This window comes from Manis pentadactyla, chromosome X (genome assembly GCF_030020395.1).
Source record: "Manis pentadactyla isolate mManPen7 chromosome X, mManPen7.hap1, whole genome shotgun sequence".
In the NCBI taxonomy this organism is placed as follows: Eukaryota; Metazoa; Chordata; class Mammalia; order Pholidota; family Manidae; genus Manis; species Manis pentadactyla.
Window position 1 is genome coordinate 115,499,563 of NC_080038.1, and position 25,469 is coordinate 115,525,031.

Genomic DNA, 25,469 nt, shown 5'->3' on the forward strand with positions numbered 1-25,469 from the left:
GATCGTCTTGTTTGAGCACTTAGGCAGTCTGGCTTCTCTTTACAGTAAGCAACGTGGCTAACAAAATTAACTTGTACATTCTAATTGTACAATAGCCAGTTATAACAAAGCAAATCTCACACTGTACTCTAACCATTGTACCAGACATTCTAAAGGACCATCTGTGTACTTCTTAAACACTGGAACTTACCCAACCCCAAATCTGTTCCTGATCTACTAATGTGCATGGCTAAATTAGCCACTGCCAGTAAAACAAGAGCAAGATGTAGCATCTTCATAAAAATTTTGCTCCAAGGTGCTCAGAACATGTAAGTGGACTTACAGAAACTTAGGACCCTAATGGAAAAGTTGCTGAACAAATAGGAAACAACTCAAAGGCCTTTAGCATTTTGACAAGTACATAGTCACACACACAGACACACACATCTCAGAGGTGCAGGCTGTATTTGAAGTTCACAGAACAGGGTCACAGTACCTAGCAGTTCAGGTTGTATCTGTGAGAGCAGGCACAAGTGGAAGCTGAAATCCAGCCACTAACCAAGTGTCTTGCACAAGACTGTGTCAGGCCAAAAGCAGGAGTGCCTTCTTATATTTAGTCGTTCCAGGAGAGCACCTTTTTTTAATTAATCCGCCTAGATGGAGTGACTTTTTGTAACTGGTCAAACAGCTGCTGTAGGTGTTGTCAGTGGCCCTATAACAAAGTCATCTTTTCCTGTTACCTTTCTTAAATCCTGACTTTCCTTGGACTTACAAACCCAATTTATTTTAGGAAAATAGTTGGTAAGCAGTAAGTTTTACAAAAGCAAGCTTACTCCATTTCCACAGCCATGATTTTTGTACTATACCTGTAATTTCACAGGTACAATTTTAGAATGGATGTGTGTGTGTCTTTTTTTATATATGTATATGGACACATACACACACACTGACTGCTCTAAATAATTCACACACCAAAGTAGAAATCACTTTTCCTCCTTTCTGGCCATTACTGACTCCTGTTAAGTATCAGTAGTGTGGCTAACTCATGCACTCTGGTAATTGCCAAATTATTAAAATTAGTTTTCTTTACACTCTTGACTTTTTTTTAGTCCAACTTCAAATTCATTTAATTTACCTTAACTTCCAGGCCAAGATTACACAACCAAATGGTTACTGGGAATGTAGCAGTCTTAACTGTGATGCATTTTGTTCCCAAAAACTCCCCCTTTGATAACTCTGTATCTGCTCGGTGAAAAAACAATATTCACCATTCTGTCTCATTCTGAACTCTACTTCATTTAGTAAAACATTGTCTAGTAAATTAAAATCTGAAACGTGTGTATTTCCTCATGACTAACCATAAATCACTGGAATGACAAAAAAATGTCCAAAATATTTCTGCTTCAGAATGATGTTTTTTTTTATTATGACAATTTTTGTCTCAAAGGTCATTTGCTTCTAAAATTTGTTTCCATGATCACAATTTCAGCTGAAAAATAAACTCAATTTTATATATATTCATGAAAAGAGGAATAATACAAATGATAAAAAAGGAAGGGCTGCTGTATAATATCCTAATGCAATTACTTACATAGCTTTACTTAAACTCATGATGCTTGGGAACTACATGTATGTAAAGTTACAATTAGTTAATTTTCAATTGTCTTACAAAAGTTACATGGCCTTTGTTTTCTAAGTGTCTTTAAATTATTCCAGCTAAGGTCAGATTTTCAGATTCATAGTATTTTAGTCTGTTTCTTAGGGTAAAAAAATTAAAGACAAGAGATAATGGAAGATTTATGTATCTGTTAAATTTATTCACTGCATGAGAATTTGCATTATATTTTCTACTTCAGTAAAGAAATTGCTCGAGTGGCTGAAAAAGCTATTTGAGTATAAACGTGGGCTTAACAAAATAAGAGATAACACAAGGCCAACCACTGTGCTGCAGTCTTAATGAATCTTTTCAAAGCTACCCATTGTGATACTAATGAGCTCACTGTTTCGGGCTGTTTTCCCTCACCGAGGAAGGATTTGCTTTATCGTGTGTGAACAAACGGCTGGTATACACTTCTCACTCTGGTTCTAGACATCTTTCCAGGTCTCTTTTATGGAGTATATATGTTTCTTATTCCGTTTTAAAGTTTCATCGACTTTCTAGGTCAGCACAGGACTAATGGCCAAACGAAAACAATCCAGAGGCGTATGACTAAAGGAAAGAATTGCAAAAAAAAATTGATTGGCTTCCAACCTTAGAGGTTTGCTTTAAAGGGCTTGCAAAGTAGCAGTTTGAATTTTTCCTTTTTTTCAGACTCTGTTGTAGGCCTAAACTTAGTAATAGTAGGAAAAAAAAAATTGCTTTTTTTAAGAAAACAGAAGTTAACTACCCCAACAACCAGCACTTATATAGCATTTGCTATATGCCTGGTACTGTTCTAAGCATTTGTATGAAGTTATTTAATCCTATGAAGTCAGTACTCATGTATCTCTGCTGACATTTCTGCTGAAAAAAAATTGCTATACTGGTCTTTTTAAAGATGCCGGAAAAAAAAAAACGATTATCATCTTGAAAATATAAAAATCCAGGAATTTCATTTTGAAATACTTAAAAAAAATAAATTAGGGTATTAAATTTAATCTTATCATTTGAAGTTTACATAAAATTTAGGGACTCTTCTGCCTCATATATAGTCTCCAAAATTAACATAAACTGTTTGCAGGCTGGTTGGCAATTAACACCTTTTAAGCAGCAATTTAAATAAAACACAAAACCCTAAGAGGTAAGAACATGTTTATTTCTACTTCCTTATGCTAATACCTGACAGGAATAACATACTTCCTCTTTCTCAGATAACTAAGATCTACCTGTATTTTGTTTGACAATTTGTAAGATGTTTCATTGATGACAAAGCGGATGAGAGTGGACAGATGTTTGGTTAAATGCCCATCTTTTTTTCAGTAGTCATGGTGGTATAATTCCAAAACAGCAGGCAGATTATTTTACTGTCTTTCATATTTCAAATTTCTTGACTAGAAGGGAGGTAATGAAAAATACACTAGTCTCCTTTATAATGCTGGGCAAGTCACTTCCTTTTTCAGCAATCCAAGCCTTTTTTTTTTTAATTTTGAAAAATGAAGGAAAGAGTAGAAGCATTGATTCCTTACAATTCTAAAATGTTTTGTTTCGTTTTTTAAAAAAGCCCTAGTGATGAGAAAATTTTTATGCATGTTATTTACTTTTTAACAATACACTATACTAAGGAATTCACACCTCCTCACTTAAAAGCTACAAACAGCTGAGCCGTATTTGCATGGTCTCAAAATACACAAAATTAAATATTTCCCAAGATCATTCTCCTCAAAGATACTTTCATAATTTTGTCCTTTATAACACTGGCACACTGCAAACATTAATGATTTAGGTCTGTTCTTTCTAGTAGACTAAAAAATACTGAGTGGTAAATTTTATCAAAAATAACCATAGTTTACTGATCTCAGCTGCCTTAAATTCACAATTCAACATGCAGTTACAAGAGAAGCAAGTTATACATCAAAGGACATGCAAGTGCTCATACTAGAAGTCAATTGCAACTTACTGTTGAACACAGTTCAAAACAAAAGGCTTTGGCAATAACTGGAGACAAAAACGATGGGGAGGAAATGAGTATTTGAAAAGAAGGCAAGAACTTTATCACTGTCACTATGACACATACCTGCGTTTTTAAAACCACAACACCCCCCACAAAATGGTATATGCTGAGTAGACATTATTACTTAGTTTAAAGGAGTTAATTCTAATCGGAGAGAGCACATCAGAATTTCACTTGCTACAGTGAGCCAGTTACTGATGGGGATATATGTCATTATTTCAGGTGTTTTAGGGCAAAAGTAAACCATGGGAAAAGAGGGTAGGTGTGCTAGGAAGTTTGTGATAAATATTAGGCAGCAATTACCTGTTTGCAATATACTGTGAGGAATAACTAATGAGAGCTAGTCACACTCAACCTTAAGTTAATAATAGATAAAAACAAAAATATCTTAGGGGTGTTCTTCATTGGGAGAAGAGGCAACAGCTATGCTTTAATATATACCTCAAATACTTTGTCAATGAATATGGACTGAAAATGGCATATGCCTAGAAAATCTACAGCTTGCTTCACTAGAAGCTAAACCCCTTCAACAATGAGTGTTACATACATTTTCCCAGCACAGAGCACAGAACAATAAAGTAGGTGCTCGAGGGAGAAGGATTAGGAAATAGGCCCCTAACCTTGAAGAGTATCTGATGATACTAGAAAAGAGAACAAAAATTTTAAATGACTCTTCCAATGGACTAAAAAGATAGGGTTCTAATTTGTAATTATCAAACTTACTATCCTAGAGAAAACTGTGCAGTTAAATACTACTGCCATAAGAGTAGCAACTATCTTCTTAATCAGGTTCAACTCAGGAAACTTCCAGGCCTGTGAGTCAGGGTATATCATTAAAATCTGGGAGCACACTGTTCACCAAGGGAGACAGAAAGAACACTTCAAGGATCTCATTCATTTAGCACCTTGAAAAATGGCCTTTATGATGCCCCCAAAGGAGACTGTTCACCTTACACAGCAAGCAGTATATCTTTCCTTCTGTCAGAGCTCTTTTTTCTTAATTCTTTAGTTGAGATATCCTAAGAGCTAAAAGAACTAATTTAGTGGGTGGGATGAGAGAAATTTTATTAGCTGTAACAGTACTAATATGATATATATACTTCAGAACTTAATAGGACTTACTATTACTGTAAGATCCCACTAGACAAAAGAACAATCATTACTTCTAATAATGGTGGATTTGCACATACTTACATAAACAAATTCATCAAAACTTATCTTCCCATCTTTATTTCTGTCACCATCCAGCATGAGTTTTTGAATAATTTCTCTCACTTTATATCCTGGTAATGGCATATTAGCTTCCTTGAAGAGCTCATGAAGTTCATAGTCACAAATGAATCCATTGCTGTTGAGATCTTTGTAAAAAGGGAGAATGAAAAAAAAAGTTTTAGGAGAAACCAGTTAACCTATTTAGAGTATTTTTCTTCATCTGAGTCTCAGGTTCATAAATTCACCTAAATACAGTGTTTCCCTTTCTTATTGTTTGAAAAGGAAATGAAAATTTTAGCGAAAGAGCATGATTTTACACCTTTTTCTGTACCTTAAGCAGTATTAAAGTAGCTTTCCTTAAAAATAGCATCTCTAATATTAAAAAAGCATAGCTGTTTAAAAAAATTATTAAATCATGAAGCTGACAAGACTTTTTAAAAAGAATTAAGAGCTTATACACCAATAAAACACTGTCATGGTATAAAGCAATTTCCACTGTAGCTATTTAGGAGTTTTATGCCCCTTATTCTTCCATTTGGCTAACAGAATAGTTTATGAATCAATGCTCATTATATTACAAAGCACACCTGAAATTAGGGTACAATCATCAGTCCCAATGTTTTCCATGAGTTAATTTAAATAAACATTAATCCAAGACAAACACAGACTTCATAAAAGTAAATGCAGTCCTGAGTAGTGCAAATGTTTAACATGACTCTATAAAAAACCTTTTAGTTTTTGTGCTATTCCAGCTTAACAGAATTATGTAGATGATGCTTATTCTGAAACTGTTAAAAATGGGAAAAACCCTGATCAATCACCAAAAGTTAATTTATTGGGGAAGAGGGTTAATGTCCTGAGGGTTGATCATTTGGGTATATTTTTTTTAGTAAAGAAAGTTGGACTTCCACCAGCATCCTCAAATACCTACTGTTCAGCAACGTTTTTTTATTCCTCAGGTACCCACTGGTTTTCAAATATAAATTCAATTATTGTAATAAAAGGAAGCAATCTGAATAGAGAAATGACTCAAGATGACCACAGCACCATCCAAGAAAACATATTATAAAAGTTACTCTATTTGATACATTACTTAAAAACTGTACCAGAACCTGTTCTTGGGATTGGAGTTACTGCCACCAACAACGAAAGTCTGGCTGTCCAAGAACTCACAATCTGATGACAACTAATAAGCAAATAACATGTAACATGTGATATGACTATAAAATATAATGCAATAGAATAGAATCTTACTTGCTATGAAGAAAAATAAAGCAGGGAAAGGGGTTACACTGGGAGCTATTTGCCCCCTCCCTAGCCCTGGGGACAGTTTTGATTGCCATAAGTTGTGTGTGGGAGTTGTGTGTGTGTGCTCCGGAGGTCAGAGGGCAGGTCTTAGGTTTCTCATCTGTAAAAGGAGTGCTTTCGATAATATGATCTCTAAGCGTTCCTTTTTGGCTCTAACACACTCATTTTAAGTTTGAGTACTCAGGACTTCACAAATCACACCCATACACTTTTTTTTAAAAGTGGGAGATAAAAATCATAATACATATTAAAAACAAATACAGAGTAGTACATTCTGATCAGTATTACACCTCAATATCTAAATGCAACATTCCTTCATTTTTATGGTATTTTTAGAAAAGGAGGTAACTTATTCCTTGTGACTGCCAAAACTGTCCATTTGGCAATTTCTGATAGAAAAATATTTTCTAAAAGTATTGTACTTTTCCTTGACTTCTGAAATGACGTATCTGAGCATAATTTAATCTTATCATTGGCCCCAGTTTAGAACTAGCATATAACAGGTTCTTACTTGTTTTTTGTATTCTCACTGATACAACAGAAGCAGGAGGTAGAGATGTTTTAAAATAAACATCAAAGAACTATGAATTCAAAACTACATGGAACTGACTAAGGCACTGAGAATCTGGTCTATCCGGCAGTTCATTGGCAATGGGTAGGATAGAGGCGCTGGCAATGGGGAGAATAGAGGCGCAGGCAATGGGGAGAATTACAACTTTTGAAAAAGCTCTCTGAAATACCTCTGGAGCATTAGTTAGAACACAGCTCACTGATGTGATTTAAAAATGGCAGGAATCAGCCACCCTAACATGTAAGTAACATAAAAAAACCACATGCGGCAACTCCATTTTGAAGTAAGGGTAGTAGTACTAACAGATACTTTTAGTGACTGACAGGAACATTTTAAACGGGGTTGGAGGGATAAGAATTTGTCATTACATAACCATCTTCCTTATTAGGTTGCAAATGTTTCGATAAAGATTCTTGTAAATCTTTTTATCTCCTACCCCAATACCTTGCATATAATGAGCAATGGGAAAATTTTTTTGTAGAATCACTGATTCTCAAGTATTAACCAGGAAAAGAGTGCTCCGATCTAATGAGCATTTTAAAAACAAAACCAACCAGACAGCAATGACAAAAAATACAGAAGTAGCACTAAAAGACTGAATGGCAATTCATCAGGAAACTGTAAGGACAGAAATAGCCCTTAAGTAACACTCAATCTCATTCCCTTTGTTCTCATCCTGTCCCCACCCAGCAACCTTCAGATCTGTAATTTGGTGTTCCAAGTGAACATACCCACCAAGGAGTACCAAGTAGACAACCAGTGATGGCTGTTTGGTCAGGACCTCTCTCTTGTTCTAAATGTAGAAACTTGCTTTGACTTTATTAAGAAATACCATGTGCGCTTGTTCAGCGTGAGTCACTCTTCAGAGCAAGCTGAGTGCCGACTCTGTGGCAGGCACTGAACTACAGGCCAAAGATACAGGAACAGATCAGACAGAACCTCTTCTTACTTGAAATGGTAGCTTTAAAATCCTTTTAAAACTGTTCAGTCATTTGGAATATCGAGCTTATACCTTTCCTGAGATGAGAAAAGAATTGTTGAACACGTGTCATCTAGTTTTATATACTTTAAAAGTTATTTTTCTAGTACCTCTATATTTTTTCAGTAGATCTAGCTTACACTACCTCCCATAATCAAGGCATTTAGTGTTAGTACTAGTAAATTCTAGCAAGCTTTTGTTAGAGATCCCAAATCATCTCTCTTGAAAACAATTTGAATTTCAATAAAAAGGCAGAGGAGCCTAAAAAGGCGCCTTGCAATTAATTTTAGAAAATCTCACAGCTGGCAAAGTACTTGAAAGACAAAACAGGGTGCAATTATTTTTAAGAGTTTTATGCTAATTTTTATTTCCAGTCCTCAGCCCCGCCCCCTCCCACCACACCCTTAATATCAGAGATCTAAAGTGCTGTGTTTTAGAAGGTTAGAAAACGAGATTGCATAATGGCATTTTAGAAATTTCATCAGTGACATTATTAACGAGGAGCTCAAAACTACGTTTGATGGTGAACTTTTTCTATTCTTAGTTTTGACATAAACATGAGAATTTAATAATAAACTGACCCAAAAAAACAGAGCCCTGGATTGAAAACAGTTTTAACAAATGGAAACTAAAATCACAACTTCCTGGTATGATGGCAGTCCTTTTATTTTCTCATTAAGCTGCCAAGATTCTGGAACCCCTTTCTGGCTCATTTGCCACTTTTTCATTACACATTGCCACAGGGTGGAACAGGTTCTACATTTTGAAGACTTCTATTCCAGTATCATATTTTCAACCTCCTGATAAAGTAGAAATTATCATACAGCCTATATTATCTAGAGCATTTTCAATGTTTCTGGAAGCACATGTCTCAACCTTTTAGTTCAGAAAATATGGTCAGTATGGGTAGCCATAAATGGGCAGCAGGAAAAAGAAAACTCCACCTACTCACTGAACAAAATTCCCATAGAAAGTAAAGAGGTAAATCTCAATAATCTGACCATGTGCTCTTATTTTTAAAGAAAAATCACTATACTTAAAAAAGAAATCACCAAGAGGCTCCCAGTGCTGCATCAGAGAGGCCTGTCTTTCATACTGGCTGCTGAATTCATCAGAAAGGAACCAACTGTTTCTAACAACAGATTCTGTCTTCCCTTTGTGTGGGGCGTGCTCGCTCTCTCTTTCTGATGACACATGTATGTTCACATCTGCATTCTGTTTTGAAAGAAACCTCATTTTGATCTTTCACCAAGCCTTATTCTAAATGCCAGTTAACTCTCCCAACACCCTCCCCCAAGTAACCTTAAAGTAAATAAACTTATTATACATCCATGTTCCTGTAGAAGTTTGAATCACACCAAGAATATATATCCTTAAAAGGAAATGTTTTCCCTCCCCTTGCATCCTGTTATTTAAGCTATTTTAAGTACTTGTCTGGAGAAAGCTGAGCCAGAATTCAAGTGGTTTTGATTTTAGCTGCTGTTTTACACTGCCCATGTCCAGGTGCTATGGGGTGCAATCTATCACTTCAAACACATCTTTTGGGGTGCTACCCTGTCATATAAACCTGACAGTAAGAAAGACAGGGATTTCCTTTGACCTCAGGTTTTGTACGTGTGTATGTGTGTTTTGCTTTAAACATCCTTGAATCTGTCTAAATCTAGTATCTTTCTTTATAAGGAGGTTGCATATGTGTGTCCTCATCTGCAACACATATGCAACCTCTTTGCTAACCCACTATGGACAATGCTCATTAGGATTTAAAGAAGAAAACCAATCTAGTGCAGATGTACATCCTTTCACAAACACTGGGCTTAAAAAGTTCCATTTAGTTTAATCAATATATTTCACAATTTTTTTGCACAACAAAATAACAAAAGGAATCTGTATGTCTAACAATAATGACTTTACACACATATAAAACCTTGAATGTCCATGAAAGCACACAAAATACTGACTTAAAATACTTAGCCAAAAGACTTGTGCAGAATAATTTAGATTATATTCCATCCTAAGATCTAAGCAGTAAAGTCAAGCTTTCATTAAGCATTAAAACTTTAGAAAAGGGGGCTACTAAACGACTCCAGATGTTTAACTCAAAATGGGTTTTGCCTTTCACAGTTTCTACCTTTTGGGGTAGCCTATTCCAGGAAATATAAGAGGAAATTTAGTGAGTCTTGCTAAGGGTAGAATAGAGGTCACTGCCTAAGAGTTCATCCTAACAGTGGATCCCCAAAGGTGGAAGTCAAGTACAGCTAAGGACTGGACAAAGTTAGAGGGCTGAGACAAGGCAAAATCAAAAGCATCATCTATCAATCCTTTTCCAATGCAAAACTGCCAGCAGCTTGGCCATCATTTTCCACTTGCTGCCATCCTCCTTCATTTCAAATACTCCACCAATAATTAACCAGAAGTCGAGTGAAAGAGTACTGCTTAGTTTATTTTTTTTGGATGGGCTATAGTTTTTATTTTTAAGTTTTAATTAAACAAATATGCACTGGTAGTTTTACTGAATACTACAAGTAAATTCCACCATGCTTTTTGAGGCATCATCCTGATGGGGCTTTTCTATGTAAGAGAATATCAAGTACTTTGAAACAACTCAACTGCCTAAGATGAGAAAATCTGGTACAGCTACAATTACCATAACCAAAACTTTCGGGCTGAGTTTGGTGGGCAGCCTCAAAGGAATATACTCACACTATTCCTAGTCATTTACAAAACCCCACTATTCTCTTATTTCAAAAGTGCCAAACTCATGTTTTTCAAAAGCTCAGTAGCAATGGCTTAGGAGAAAGTCAGAGATAAGTATTTGCAGGACTAAAGCCAATCTGAGAGATTTATACTACATAAATTTATCTTTATGATCATCCAAATGAACTCTAGCTTCCATAACAAGATTAAAGCCTCAAAATGTAAGAGACATTTTCTAGTTGGTAAAATATTTACTTCTGAGAAGTTTTCTGAAAAGTTTTACCTGTTTTTTTAGACAGAACTTAGAATTGCAACATTTAATTAAAACAGAAACATTATAAGGAAAAAAAAAAAAACAAGAGCAAAGGCTTCTGATATCCCAGTGGAAAATCCTGGAAAAAATATGTTGAGAAAATTAAAATAATTAAATGAAAACATACTGCTTGGACCTTAACACCAAGCAGATGCAGAAAGTGAATGAAAAGAGAACTTTAAATCCTAATACTCGATTTATTGCTAGTAAAGAGAGTTTCAAAGAACTATTAATTGATTGAACAAAATCTATGATTAGTGGTAATTACAGAGATTTTCTCCAGACACTATGATTTTGCTGAATTTCTAAAGAGATAATCAAGGCTATTATTGTTAGTAGATGGGGAAAATCATATAACGATTTCCATATTTTGTCACAACTGAACTGAGACAAAGTAGTCCTCCCTACCTTCTCCAACTCCCCCCAAAATAAGAAAGAATTATCTTTGACAGGAAAAGAACTTACAGAGCTTGTTTTTAAAATCAAGTTTCCCTGAATGAAAAACTGAATGGAAAGCATTTCCATTAGCACCTTTGACAGTTGCCTGAGGGCCTCGTCACTAACAACTAAAAACTACAAAGGTTTTAAAAGAAACTCAAAATATTCAGCTGGGTCTTTAAACAATTTTCTCAAAGGAAGACTATACACAAGCCTTTATTATGCTGAGAAATTTACAGAAATTTTACAGCTACAAGGTAATGACCCAAACCTTTAGAAATGAATTCCACTATGGTGGAAATCTTCATGACAAAGGCCCTTTGAGTTTAGGTGATAATGACGAAGTCCTAGTACATGAAAAGACTGTGCATAATTCCTTGGAATTCAATCAATTAAGAGAAGCTAACCTGTGTGCAACACTGACCCAGATACTGAGGAGGGAATACAAAAAAACCCAGAACATGCAGAACAGGCAGAAAAAAATCTGGATTCCAGAATTCCTATTTACAGCATATAGAGTAGTAAGAGTCTGTGTATCTTAGGAATATATGCCTGATAGGGACTTCAGTAGGACATATGGTCCAATCTCCTGCCTTTGGGAAGCTGTCTGCCTACCCTAAACCCTCCCAGATGTATGATTTTGAATAAGACAGCAGTTTCACAATGACTATTTCTTGCAATGCAAGTTCTAATTGATCCCTCACTTAGTGCAATTTAAACACCATTTCCTCCATGGAGATAACCAGTCAACCTCCTTGATATCATTAAGCTTCCAAGGAGCAATTAAACTCTTTTACAGATAAAAGTATTCCAGTCCTATCAGGTAAACAAATGAGCTTCAATTTTTTAAAAATATAGCACACAAACATTTCCAAGTTGCTGCACATGAGAACTAGGCTATATTCAACACTACATATTTATTTGAGAAGGCAAGGCCTTGAGATTAACAAAGGCAATAATAAGTCATGTCCCTACCCCCAAATGCTATTTATAAAGGAACAAATTGGACTGTCCCCAACACTGAAAGATGAATAGAAATAAAACAAGGTTCAAAGGAAATGCAACCCTAAAACAATTATAAGGATATCTCTCCAGAATGAGACTTTAAAAATCTTGCAGTCAGGACTTCACCTGTTGTCTTTCATAATCAATCTAGTATCAGATGGGTAGTACTCTTCTTAAACTAAGTAGTATCAATGGCAAATTAATTAACTGCCTTTTTCACACACACACACACACACACACACACACTTCTGTTAGATTCAGAACTAACCAATTTTTTTCCAGTTAGAATTCTAATGGGATTATGAATAGTCACTCTGGGGGTCATTTTTTTTCCAGGCCATACATACTGTTTCTACAAATGCGTTCACAGAAAATGTTGATCACAAATGTATGGGAATAGACATGTATGCTTCATCACTTTTCACTAATGTGACTTTCAACACAGGTTGAAGACTCAATTCTGAGTAAAGTAACAAATCATCATGATCTAACGTATGCCCTTTAATCAAGGAGATACCAAATAGTAATAGCCTACCTCTCTAAGCACTTGTTGACTCATGTGAGTACATACATTAAGAATTAGTTCTTGCCCTATTTTCTCACTATCTTCTACTGACCTGACCACTGAAATTTTGAATGTAAATGCTATAAATGGCTCCCACAGTTGTTAAATTCTAAGATACTGTGTATGATGTTAAAGGATAGGCCAAATGGCTTGCTATGCCTCCCATCTTACATGATGCTATTAAGTTAATGTGAGAAGGCAGAACAGGGTGCATTATCCAAAAGCACAGAAGATCCATGAGAAAGGCAATGAGGCTAAGCTAAATAGGGAAGGAAAAACATGATCTAATGGTGCTTCACATTTAAAGGAGTCGTACATCTCGGAGAATATGGTGAAATTTCCAAATGCTCTTTCCTCACGAAAACAGGATACTCAAAATACTATAATAATACAAAATTTGTCTAAAATTTTCAGGAGCCACAGCAGTCCCCAGTTAAGGGCTGGGTGGGACTGTGGACTAAACACCTTTGACCATATTAGATACTAGATGTAATTAGAAATAATACATTTTAATACAGTGTAGCTTCTGAAACTTTATCCTGCCAGTTTTAACTATCTTGCTGTAAGGTTTGCAACTCCATTCATATAATTTTTCCAGAGAAATAACTTTGATTAGGGCCAAATAAAGATTGCTTTACTATAATTACACCACAAAAAAAAAATACTCACCAACTTTTGCAAAGGCCTCTTTGAGCTCATCAAGTTCATCTTTGGAAATCTGAGTGGTAGCCATCTCATCCGTTTAAAGAGGATCTAAGGAGAAAGCAAAAAAGTTTAAGACTTCAAAAAAATTTTTTTGATGAAAATATTGTAAGAAATTCTCAGCTTAGGGATAATTTAAACAGAAATACAAAGTACTAAAACCATCTGAATAGGGTTCCATATTTGTTGCTATGGCCATAATAAAGAGAACAAGTCATCATTTATGAAGTTATACATAAAAAATATATTTCTGAATCTTTCTTTCAAGGACAAACTCTTATATTATGTTCAAAGAGTGTAAAGAAGGGTCAAGGAAACCGGCAATGACAGGAAGGATATATAATAAAAATTCTTGCTAATAGGAGTCAAAATTACAAGTCAAAATTATGTGATCAGAGATTCATGTAAAATATAACTTTCCCATTAAGTCTTTCTTTCTCTCTGGCTACTTCCATTTTTCTATTTTCATTAAGATACAATTGACATATAATACTGTGTTGGTTTAAAGAGTGCACAGTGATGATTTATTTGATTTATGTATATTCTGCAAAATGATTCCCCCAATAAGGTTAGTTAATGCATCCATCACCTCACGTAGTTACCATTAAGCCACTTCAAAATCATTCACTATGAAAACACTGGTTTTCAAATAGCATTCTAATACCTATCAATCATTTCCATTATAGGAGTCAACTAAAACAAATTATATTTGGCTTTAACACAGAAATAGACACAAGCGTGTGCTAATAAGCACATCCTTGGGAACATAACTTGCATTATTTAAGTTTACACCCTTTCCAATTTGGCTCCATTTTTTCCTGTTTAACCAACACAGCAGGAGTTTGGCAAACTGTGGCCTGTGGGCTAAATATGGATCACTGCTTATTCCTGGATGTCCCCAAAGCTAAGTACAGTTTTTAAAGATAAACATGTGTGTTGCAGCAGTGAATTTTCATGATAATGCACATTAACTCTGAAACCCCAGTTAAGAGAAATAGCCCAGAACAAAAAAAGAACACCATTCTTCTCATCAGTAGACCTGTATTACTAAAGCGAACGCACTCTGTTGTTACAGTGTGGATTTTGTCAGCAAAAGGTTGTGGTATAATAATATAATATTCTTGATTTTGCCTCTTGGCACAAAATATTTATGACCTGAACCTTTACAGAAAAACTTTACCAAGCCCTGCAATAGAGGAAGGAAGCCTGTATCACAATGGGACAATCCCCAAATACAAACCTATTAATTTTTGGACAGAAGGAAATGAAAATGATTATGTGTTGCCTTTTTTTTGGCTTTGTTTTTTTGTCTTTTTATCTTTCTTAAGGAGTTTACTTTTTAGAACAGTTCTAAAAATTGAGACAAAATTGAGCAGAAAGTACAGAGAATTCAGTTCCCATATACCCCCTGCCCGTACAGCCTCTCCTGTTACCAACATCCGCCACCACACTAGTACACTTTTGTTACCAAAGATGAACCGACACTGACACGCCACTATCACCCAAAGTCCACAGTTTACATTAGGTTCACTCTTGGTGCTGGTCTGTCTATGAGTTTTGACAAATATATAAGGACATATCCACCACTGAAGTATCAAACAGAATAGTTTCACTGCCCTAAATGCGTTGCCCTTTCAGAAAAGTACTCTATGTGTTAAATTTCACAGACCATGTAAAATACAAATTTGAGATCCTGATTTTATCCCCTTTAGACATTTTTATGAGAAGTTAAAACACTACTCGCTACCTCATCTTTTTTGCCACTAAGCCTATTACTCAGTACAGAGAAGCTCTCAAGAGAGAGCTGGGCCACTTCTTTTTCACAGCCGTGTTTGTCATCTCTAGAACTTATCACAGTCTCAGGCACACAGTAAGGCACTCAAAATTGTACTTTAATAAATTCATCCAAACAACTTGTGCCAGGCACTACATTACATGAATTCAGATTCATATAAATTCCCTGAACCCTCACAACAGCTTGATGAGGTAAATATTCTTATTCCCTTTTCTTGTTAGTTAACAAAAGCTCTGAGGGACCATGGAACTGGAATTCAAATTCAGGTTTCTCAAATCCCTGGGAAGTTTTAAAATGACCATACTATACTATTAGCTAAATTTCCACCATAATGCAATCCACACTTCTAATGACCATTATCTTTAAAAAGTAAATAAAAGACTTTTAAAAAATCACACAAAAAAACAGAACTTTCCTGTTCATAAACTTTTCTTACCTACGGTGTTAAAATGTCACTAAAGATGGACTTCTCAGTAGATAATAAATTGGGTAAAAACACCTTTCAGAGTAGTCTCAGGATCTATAAGATAAGGAAAGATCTTCCGTTAGATAGGAAGCCAAGCATTTTAAAAGACTAAAAGTAAAAAGCAATTTTTCATAAAGTAAAACCTGCAAACTAATGACAATACTTTAGAAGAGTGTTCTGTGTTTTGCTAATATGATGTTCAACATTTATGGTTACAGAAACACTATATAGCATTTACTACTATTTTCTTCACGCACACTTTAAGTAATAAGGTTTCAAAATGAAATTACTACTCATCTCCATGAACTATGCCATGTAGAACAATGGCACAGAAACTCTGAAAGTGAGACTTTCTCAGAAAATCCAAAATATGTGGTTCTCCTCTATCTCTAAACATCCTTTCCAGTTTGGGCAGTTTGTGAGTCAGTAATATTCTAAAGTATGTGAGTCGAAAGAAAAAGGAATTGATTGTATTGTCATACTACCATTATCACTTATATACAAAAGGGCATATTACACAAAGAAGGTTCTGGACATAAAGTCTCCCCCTGGCCTGCCCTGCCCTCGCCCTTCATAGCTGCTGACCAGTGGGTTCTAATTAAATCCTCTCCCACTTCCCTTTGCAGGTAACAGGGCTGAACAGGGTAGAAATCACTTTCCCTCTTTTCATACCCCTTTCCCAACACACACAAACTATCTATCCTCCCAATATTACCATTATTTTAGGCATCTGTTGTATGCCTATGAATTAGTGGATGCCGTAAAAGGTATAGAAGGGAAAAAGCTCTGGAGGCCTTAAAGAAGATTAATTCCCTCTCAGGCCAGGAAAGAAGTACTTTTGTTCTTCTTACAGAATTAGGAAATTGTATCTCATAGAAATGATTTCAAAGCACCTGTTTACTTAAAAAAAAAAAAGAATGAATAAGACACATCGTTAAAAAAACCCAAACTATACTTTCAAGTTTTCTAATTTCTTGCAGTTAATTGTTTTAATGAAAGCCTAAAGTGACTTCATTCACACTGAAGGGGAGCAAAATATACCTCCTCAAATATCCTCTTTGGCATATTGACTATTTTAAGTGGTTATTTTTAAAGAAACAAGCACAGGTGAAGCTCTGAAAACTGAATAGAAGCTGCCCCTTGGAAGGGACATTTACATGGATAAGGGAAATCTCCATTTGCAGGTGTGTCTCCCATGCTACACCAGGAAGAGGGCTCTCTAAATCCCTAGAAACTGTTATCAAAGGAGAGGGCGTCCACTCAAATCTGCTTCACAACCTTACTCTTGTTTACTGTGCTTTTCCCAGTAACCTCCCATAACAGAAAAGTTTGATTTAGGAATCTCTCACTTAAATAAACTCAACTTCATTTATTTATAATTATTTGAAAGTAAATAAATAAATGCTACCATGAAGTACCTGAGATGAAACTTGGAAATACAGTCAAGTTTAAAAGGCTCACAATATAAACTTCAGTTGATAAAAAAAATCAGAAATGTAAAATTAGCTGTTTAATCCAGGCTTTTCCCCACTATTAATAAAAAAAGGTTTGTCCTTAAGACTACTCATAGGTACTTGGTGGTATCTTTAAGAATCAAGCAATTAAGTGCTATCTTGAGAGAAAACATCACATTAATAATGTACGGAAGACTGCCAGGTAGGTAACATCAGGTTTTTAAAACTTCAAATCTTACAAATTAAAATTACAGAAACTCTTCCTCCTCTCCATGGGATATTCATTGTACTTTAGGACCTTTTTCTCTCAAAGCAACTCAAACCTCCCAGGCCGGGGTTTATGAAGCAAATCAGAGGATTTGACATCACTGTTGCCCTGGAGACACCTCATTCAATCCTGAGTTCCTGAAGCAAGCTGTTGTTCTTCACCCAAAGGCGTGGTCTGTTCTAATGGGGAGACTGTTGAATGTGGAATCAGAAGACCTCACCTAGGACCCAGCATTGCTGTTTCCTAGCAGTGTGTCCATGGGCAAGTTTATTTCATCTCTGAGCCTCAGTTTCCTCATTTGAAAATAACAGTAATAATACCTACTTCCCAGGGTCCTCAGGAACATTAAAAATGGCGTATGTGAAGGCACTTTGTAAACTAGAAAGTATTATACCGAAACTTCAAATCCTTAATGAAAGAAAGCGGGGAATAAATGCATGTCTACCCAAGTAATGGTGAGAGGCTATATAAATATAAGGCGTAAGTTCTAAGAACCTTTTAAATGGGATCTGTGAAAAGTTATCTCATTTGCCCTATAATTATTGACTACAGAATATAAAGATCTCCTTCATATATAAAAATTATAAGCCTTTAGTCAAAGTAATTTAAGGATGGGCCTAAAGAAAACCTGTCAGCCACCTTTTTGCCCATGACTCAGTATGGCTCCTTCATAAAGCCAGTTTCTAAACAACTTGAAGAGTGGGCAGGAAATACAAAAACAAAAACCAAATTCTACTTTCAATGTTTCAGGACCACTTTAAAAACAGCTAACACCTTGTCAATATTGTCACATTCCTAATTTGCACATTTTCCCCATAAACAACGAAAAATAAAAATTGAAGATAAAAGTAGATATTACTTGCTGAATAAAAGTTTAACCTCAAGTTCACAGTTATGTGATTGACAGGCAAAAAGAAAGTCTGACTTTTCAAACAGGTCCTTTTCCCCAGTCTGTCTTCCCACAGAAGTGAACTTAATTGACACGGAGAGAAAGCACTGATGTTCAAAAAAATAGAAATATTTCTCCTCCGTTTAAATCTAGCCAAATGAAATACTAACAAAAAGTCAAAGCTCCCAAGGTCTCTGCATTTTTCTGAATTCTCTCATCTGCAAAGCACTTTGATGTGTCCCAAATTCTGTTTCCTATGCCTGTTACCCAACATAGTTCCTATGCCTGCCTCCTCTATAAAGGGAAAGCAGCAGAAAAAAAAGGCAAATGCTCTCTCTCCCTGAACATCTGAGACAGAGGAAAACAGACTTTGAAATAAGGGAATAAAACAAAAGAAAACAAAACCTTGTTTGTTTGTTTTTTCATAAAAGGATATGGTGTACAAGCGGGTCTGAATTCAGGGCGTCACCCAGAGGAATCCTATGCCTATGAAGTCATCTCTAATTACAGAGTTTGACTAACAATACAGCAATTATGAAACCACTCCACTGACTCATTTAACTATATTTAAACCCTGAACACAAATCTATGCTGAGAAAGGTGTACCTACAACTAACTACCTGAAACTATTACTCAAATTCTGAAAGGTATTTGATGGAGATGAGGAGGGGTGCCTGTTTTCATCCCCTAAAGTGATTCACTTGAGGAATGCAGCTGACTGAATAATCTATTTACTAATCTGTGTCAGTTAGTACCACAGAAGGTGGGTCAGGAGGCAGAGAGCAGACACCCTGGAAAACTCATTGGTGGTGATTTTGAGCTTTATATATATTTTTTCCTGAAATTGACAACAATCAAATATAAAAGCGGGGGGGTGTTTACTACAGACTTCATCCCAGCCACTAGTATGCGCGATGCATAGGATTGGGAAAGCAAGGCTGATTACTTAAGTCAGGGATTTGGCAACACGTCTTTACACTGGTATCATGAAGAAAGCAATGAAGGGTGGCCAAAACATGGAAGAACCCAGTATTTCACAATAAAGTGAGGAGAAAATGGCCACTGCAATGTGTGAACAATTTAACAGTGGTCCACAAAAAAAGAGGAGTATTTGTTACTTTCCTCCATCCAAAACGAGCAGTTCTTTGGAACACCCACACTTCACATACCTTCCTGTACCAACAGAAACTGCCACCCTACCTCCTCCCGAGGTAGCTATGTCAACAACACTAGTCTCCAGGTCAGAGGGGCGCAACACTCTGAGCTGAAGCGCACCCAATCGCACTGTGTTCCGGAAGCTCCAGTGCCGTGTTTCCAAATGACTTCAGAAGATTTCAACTTGAATGTCTACCATATTCACCCACATGTATTTGAGCCTTAATTGAAGGCTTCAGTATTTACCAGGCCCTGTGGTGGCTGCTGCAGATAGAGAGAATTAGAACCCAAAGTCTCCTTCCCTCCAAGGGCTTACTGTCTGGTGGGGTTGTGGGGGAGCGGGAAGAAAGATGGAAAAACAAAGACCTAACATTAGTGCTATCATGCTGAGTGGTGGGAGTCAGGAGAGGTTTGCCAGAGAAGGTGACTTTTTAACTTTATCTTAGAACGTAAGTAGGAATTCCTCAGACAACCTCACACATAAAGGCATTCTAGGCACAGAGACTTAAAGAGATGATATTCTGGAGCTGGAGAGAGAAACTGTGGTTGGAACACTGTGCCTAGAGTTTGTCACAGACACTACTGGGAGCAGAAAGTCATGGTCCAATTTGGAAGGACTACACTCAAAACCTGGACTTGACCCCAAGGAAGAAGGCAGGTCAGTGAGGAGGATTCCAGTGAGGAAAGTCTACATGTCTCCAACTAAACTTAGAGTCACATGATTCCCACCTCTCCTCTTTTCAATGATCTCTCTCCTGCCCGATCGGATCTCCTTTTCAACTTCTCCACTTTCCTCAGTCTCCAGGTTTACAAATTTGAATCTGAAATTTGGCCACAAGAAACAAAGGGAGGGTGAAGTCTGCTAAGCACTCTGAAATCTTCTTTCATATTCCTTTATCTCCACATGTCTGGCCTACTCCAAAAGCCTTTAGTTGATCTACAGTCTTGTCTCCCTCCAGTATAATCTTTACATTGCTCACTTCCTAAGGAGCAGATCTATGACATATTCCATACGAAATAAAGTCCCAACTTTTAAGCCCTACAACATTTAAAGCCCTACAGTTTTCAGTATTGGTACCTGCCTATCTTTCCAATGTCATTTCCCATTACATGCACTACACCCTTGAATCACACAGTAAAGATATAGATATCCTAGTCCCCAAGCAGGCCACATTTTTTCCACCTCCATTCCTTCTCCTCTGTGGTTCTTTCCAGTGGAATGCTCTTCACCCATCTCCCACCTACTCTTTGAAAGCATCTCTGAGTAAGTCAAAGATGCCCCTAGATTGGCCCCCTTGAGATACAAATTCTCTCTTCCCAGTGCTCTCACAGAACTGTGTTTTCTCCTGTTATAGCCAGTGCTGGATTCTTTCAGACAGCTCCAATTTTAAATCTCTTGTTTTACTGGCAGGCCATATGTACCAATTTTTGAAAGGGAAAATATAGTCATCCTAAGGATAGCATTTAATGCTATTATACAAAGCTCTTTGATGGAAGGGACCATATCCCATTCGTCTTCATATTCCCACCCCTATCACAGTGCCTACAGACTAGGTAATAATAAAAATTAAGATAATATAATAATGTATCATTGTTAAGTTTATATTATAGCAGCTAACATTTATAGAGGACTTACAGTTTAGGGTGACTGGGCTAAATGTTTTATAGACATTATGTAAGTTAGTTCTCAGAAAAACTCAGTTAACCAAGTGATACTGTTAGACCAGAGCAACAGGCTTAGAGAAGTTGAATAACTTTTCCTAAGTCACACAGCTAGAGAGAGGTAGAGCAAGGTCTCAAACCCAGGTCTGCCTGACTCCAAAGTCAGTATTCTCAACCACTATGCTATACAGCCTCTTCAACAATGGTTGTAACCTTATTAGAGTAGAAATACAGCTTACTCAGCTCCATATTCACCATAGCACTTAGAATAATGCATGGACACAGTGCATTTCCAATAAATATCTTCTGAATAAAAAATGGTCTACAGCTAATACTCACAACCACTTTGCTCATGTCATCCCCCTTTTAGGAAGCTATACTCATTTATGCCTGCACAGCTTGTCTAATCCCTCTGTCAGATATTCCAGGTCCTCTAGAGTGGTCCTAGACCAACTACTCCCACTTAACCAGTTTTACCTTTCAACAACACTCCAAATTAGCTTTTTGATCACAGCTATCTTCCAGGACATGTCCTGTTAACTCCTACATCAGTACCTTTTATTTAATCCTGCCCCCCTTCCTCTTTCCTTCTCTCCCACTAAGGACTCCCTCTGCCCGTATCTACTTCTCACACTTACAAAGCCCTCCTCTTTATTTTTCTTCTCTTCCTACCCAAGTTCTACTCACCCTTCAACGTTCAGCAGATGCCTCATCTTCTCCCAAACCATGTTTCCCAATGGCTCCACCCCTGGCTGATTTTTCTCTTCAACTCCCACAGGATTTAGAATCTCGCCACAAAATTTAGCAATTTAATTATAGGCTTCCTCCTATAGTTCTCTAAATAGACATGAGGACACCTGATTCAGTTCATCTGTCTCCTCCACACAAATCCTCAAACTTGGTCAAAGAGAAGAACCCCCAATAAAACACAACCATTCTTTTACCAACAGCACACAAACACTTGTCTAACTACTTGCTCTGTAAGTCTTATTTCAAGATTGTTTGTTTCTCAAGAACACAGTCTAAACTTTATCTTCCTCTCATATATGCCCACAATAACAACCCATTGTTGGGTGCCGAGTACAGAGGCATGGCTCAGAGAATATTCCAACTGACTGCCATGTTTCAAGGGTAGCAATAATTCCCAGCATGCCCAATATCCATGGTTAATGAAATTGTGCTAGGAAAGAAATGTGAGCCTAGGGTAGTGAGTGACTCTGCCCAAGACACAACTGTTGAGTAACTGTAAAATTAAGAGTGTGTATGACAGGAGGTAATTAACTACTCTTACCATAAAAACAAAAACAAAGAGGCTACATACTTGCTCTGTGGAAAGAAGTCCCATGCCTATTACAGCCTACAGAAGATAATTCAAAAGCTCCCAAGAAATGTGACCATGGTATTGAGAAATAGGAACGGTTGACTGAAAATGGAAATAGTGACCCCTCTAGCTACTAATACTAACTTGTTTTCATTATTTAAAGTTAATCCTTGAACTGAAATCCCCAAATTGTACCTGTGTAAAACATACAAAATATAAGCAAGAGGTTCAGTAAAGACTATATATTATGCAGTTCTTAAGTTCTTTCTTCAAAACATTGGTGTTAAATGGGTACTGACAATAAGAGAAGCCATGCTTTTTAAAAATAGGGACACAAATGCTTACCTTCTCTTGTGGCACATTCATTCCAAAAGGGACAGGCATCTGCCTCGCCATATTTAATATTGCTGAACTTCAGCCTCTTAAATGCTAAGTCCTGCTAACAACCATGCCAATTGTACTGGTGCTAATAACTTATTCTTAGTATAAACATAACCAAACACTCAAGTATCTCTGTGATTTACTTTTTATTTTAGGATTCTTTTTTTCATACAGAAGCCATCACTATGATACCCACAGCTTTTTTAGTAACCTTACAGCTGATTTTTCTCAAGGGGCAAGTGGTTTGAATTGTGTTTGCTTCCTTTTAGAAAACTTGAATGGAATCTTGGTAAAGGAGTAACCATGACAGCTTGAGGGGTTCCGTGCATCTTTCTCAGTTGAATGTGTTATTGTGACTAGCGTCAGTTTTCTAGTCCTGAAAGTTTAGGAAAGGTTAAAGCAGAAGGAGGAAGTGCTGAGGGATTTTACGTTCATTAGTCTAGCACCTCAGCATTATTAAAAATTGCTTGTTATCGTCAATGTGAAGAGCAAGCTCCTGTGAAAGCAATAATCAACCTGTACAGCACACTCACTGAGGTTGTTTTCAGGCCTAGATCTCCTGGTAATTCCCCTTGGCTTTTTAGCTGCAAATTGGTAAAACTAAACAGATAGATAACCCCAAATCAAACTGACAGTGTTTGCTGTGAGGCACTGTTATATACGCTCTTAGGTCATACAGTACTCAGGAGTAGAGAATACAGCAACTGACTGATGCTTCTACATTCACTTGAAAATAATGTGAACACAAAGACATACCATGTCAGGTAACGTAGCATACCATTTCAGGGACATTTGTGAAATGACCCGAAAAAACCTTACCTATTTCCATGACAAAATTGTCTTTCAAATACCAACTCAATTGAGAAATGAACTTAGGAAGGCCCTCTCAGGGACTGAAGGCTCACCTCTCCCCTCTTATTCAGCCCCAAGTAGCTGCTTGCCTACAACTGCCATTTTGCCTTGAATGCGATTGGTATGCCCTGCGTGTGCGCTGAGGTACAACGTTTGCAGACACACGAGAGAACTACAGAGGTTTATGAAGAAGCGCAGAGAAGCAGAGCAGGCTATTACGTGCAAAGTCACACATGGGGGACTGAAGCATTGAACCAAGCTATCTTAGCCCTCTTCCTACTTCTCTAACGCCCATGGCTAATGAAACCATCTCAAATGTTCTGTTTGTTTTAAAGGAGATGCATCATAGTCCTAGCTGCCAACCAGTAACTCCTCTTCCTCAATTCCTGTAGCTCCTTTCAGTGATGAGCATCCATCTCCTCCACCAGTCTGCCAGCTCCTTGAAAGCTGGGTCTTATCTTATCTGACTTTGTATCTTGGCCCACAATAAGCACCTACTTACTAAACTGTTTGTTGAATAAATAAACTCTGATGGAGGCAAGTAGAGAAAATCAACAGACTTTATGTGTTTTTCAAATCACGGGAGACAGCTATTTAGCCTGCATTATGTTTAGTCTCTCAGAGAAAGTTATGAACAAAATAGTCAAGACATAATAATGTTCCCACATTCTTCACATGCAATTGGCTTGTTAGCATGCTTTCACTACCTACTCTCGTTTAATACTTCACGATACTACAAAACTCTTCAAGATGTTTACAACCTGTCCTTTGAATTTAGCTGAAAGTCAAACAGAAACTTTTTTTCAGAAGTAGTTTTTACTTTCAACAATTTTGGCAGTCAGGCAGCACATTTCACCTTTACAGTAATAAACATTGTACATAGATCATGTTTTGATAAACCTGCAATTTATAGATAAAAGTAACATTTAGGGATAACTGTAAATTGCCCCACACTAAAGCTATACTTACATGTTTTATTATGAAATTTTTCAATATATATAAAAGTAAGAGAAAATAGTATAACCACCATAAACCCATCACCCAGATTCTACATTTATCAGGATTTCCCCACACTTGCTTCATCTATTCTCCCTTCCAGGCCGCTCTTGTTTCCCACTCCCTCCCTCTCTCTCCCTGTCTCTCTGTCTCTCTCTCCCTCCTGAATTATTTTAAAGCAAACTCCAGACATCCTGTGATTTTCACCCTACACAGCTATTAAGAAATGAGTTCATTTTCTGGAAATACCTCTATTCTATTCTAGAATCTAGAATACTAGATTCTAATTGATCTTTTTTTCAAGTGCTAATATCTATGCGTCACTCAAACCCCAAAGGGTGCCTAATTCTGTGTCATTTCCTGGAGGAATATTAAATACCTCCATTTTAAGTAAAAATGTTCATTCTTCTTTTTGTAGTAATAAAAAAAAGATAAGATCTTAAAGCAATGGCTATTTAAACATAATTAACTTTTCCAATAATAAACATTCAATTCAATTTAGTCAGATTGAAGACATTCTTTAAATTCTTGCCAGACATGAGTTTTCAGCGCATGTCTTAATCATATTCTAAAAGCCCCCTTTCCTGTGATGAAGAGTACTACATCAAACACGAAAACATAACAAAATGACATCTCTTCTTCCCCCATCTTTACACAGCTTTATGTGTTTTTTTAGGTGTGTGAACTCCTTGGATTGAAATAGCACAGTCTCCATTCAAAAGGTCTAATCCCTTCCATATTTCCTAAGTAAACTTTGACACTTTCCAAAAACATCTGAATAATTTATGAAAAAATATGTCTGCTGCTGATGAAA

The 25,469-nt window shown here is 36.6% G+C and overlaps 1 protein-coding gene across 9 annotated transcripts in view; it reads right to left on the reverse strand.

Annotated features, from left to right (window-relative positions):
* Positions 1-25,469, reverse strand: part of PLS3 (plastin 3) — a 73,665-nt gene that overhangs the window by 20,110 nt on the left and 28,086 nt on the right. For 5 of the 9 annotated variants that reach the window (XM_036929939.2, XM_036929943.2, XM_036929940.2 and 2 more), the window contains exons 2-4: positions 15,648-15,731; positions 13,384-13,467; positions 4,824-4,987 (exon numbers count right to left, since the gene is read on the reverse strand). In XM_036929939.2, the coding sequence (XP_036785834.1) occupies positions 4,824-4,987; positions 13,384-13,447 (228 nt within the window). In that variant the 5' untranslated portion in view covers positions 13,448-13,467; positions 15,648-15,731. The remainder of the gene's footprint in view (positions 1-4,823; positions 4,988-13,383; positions 13,468-15,647; positions 15,732-25,469) is intronic. The other 4 variants (XM_036929948.2, XM_036929945.2, XM_036929947.2 and 1 more) reach the window with 1 other exon arrangement.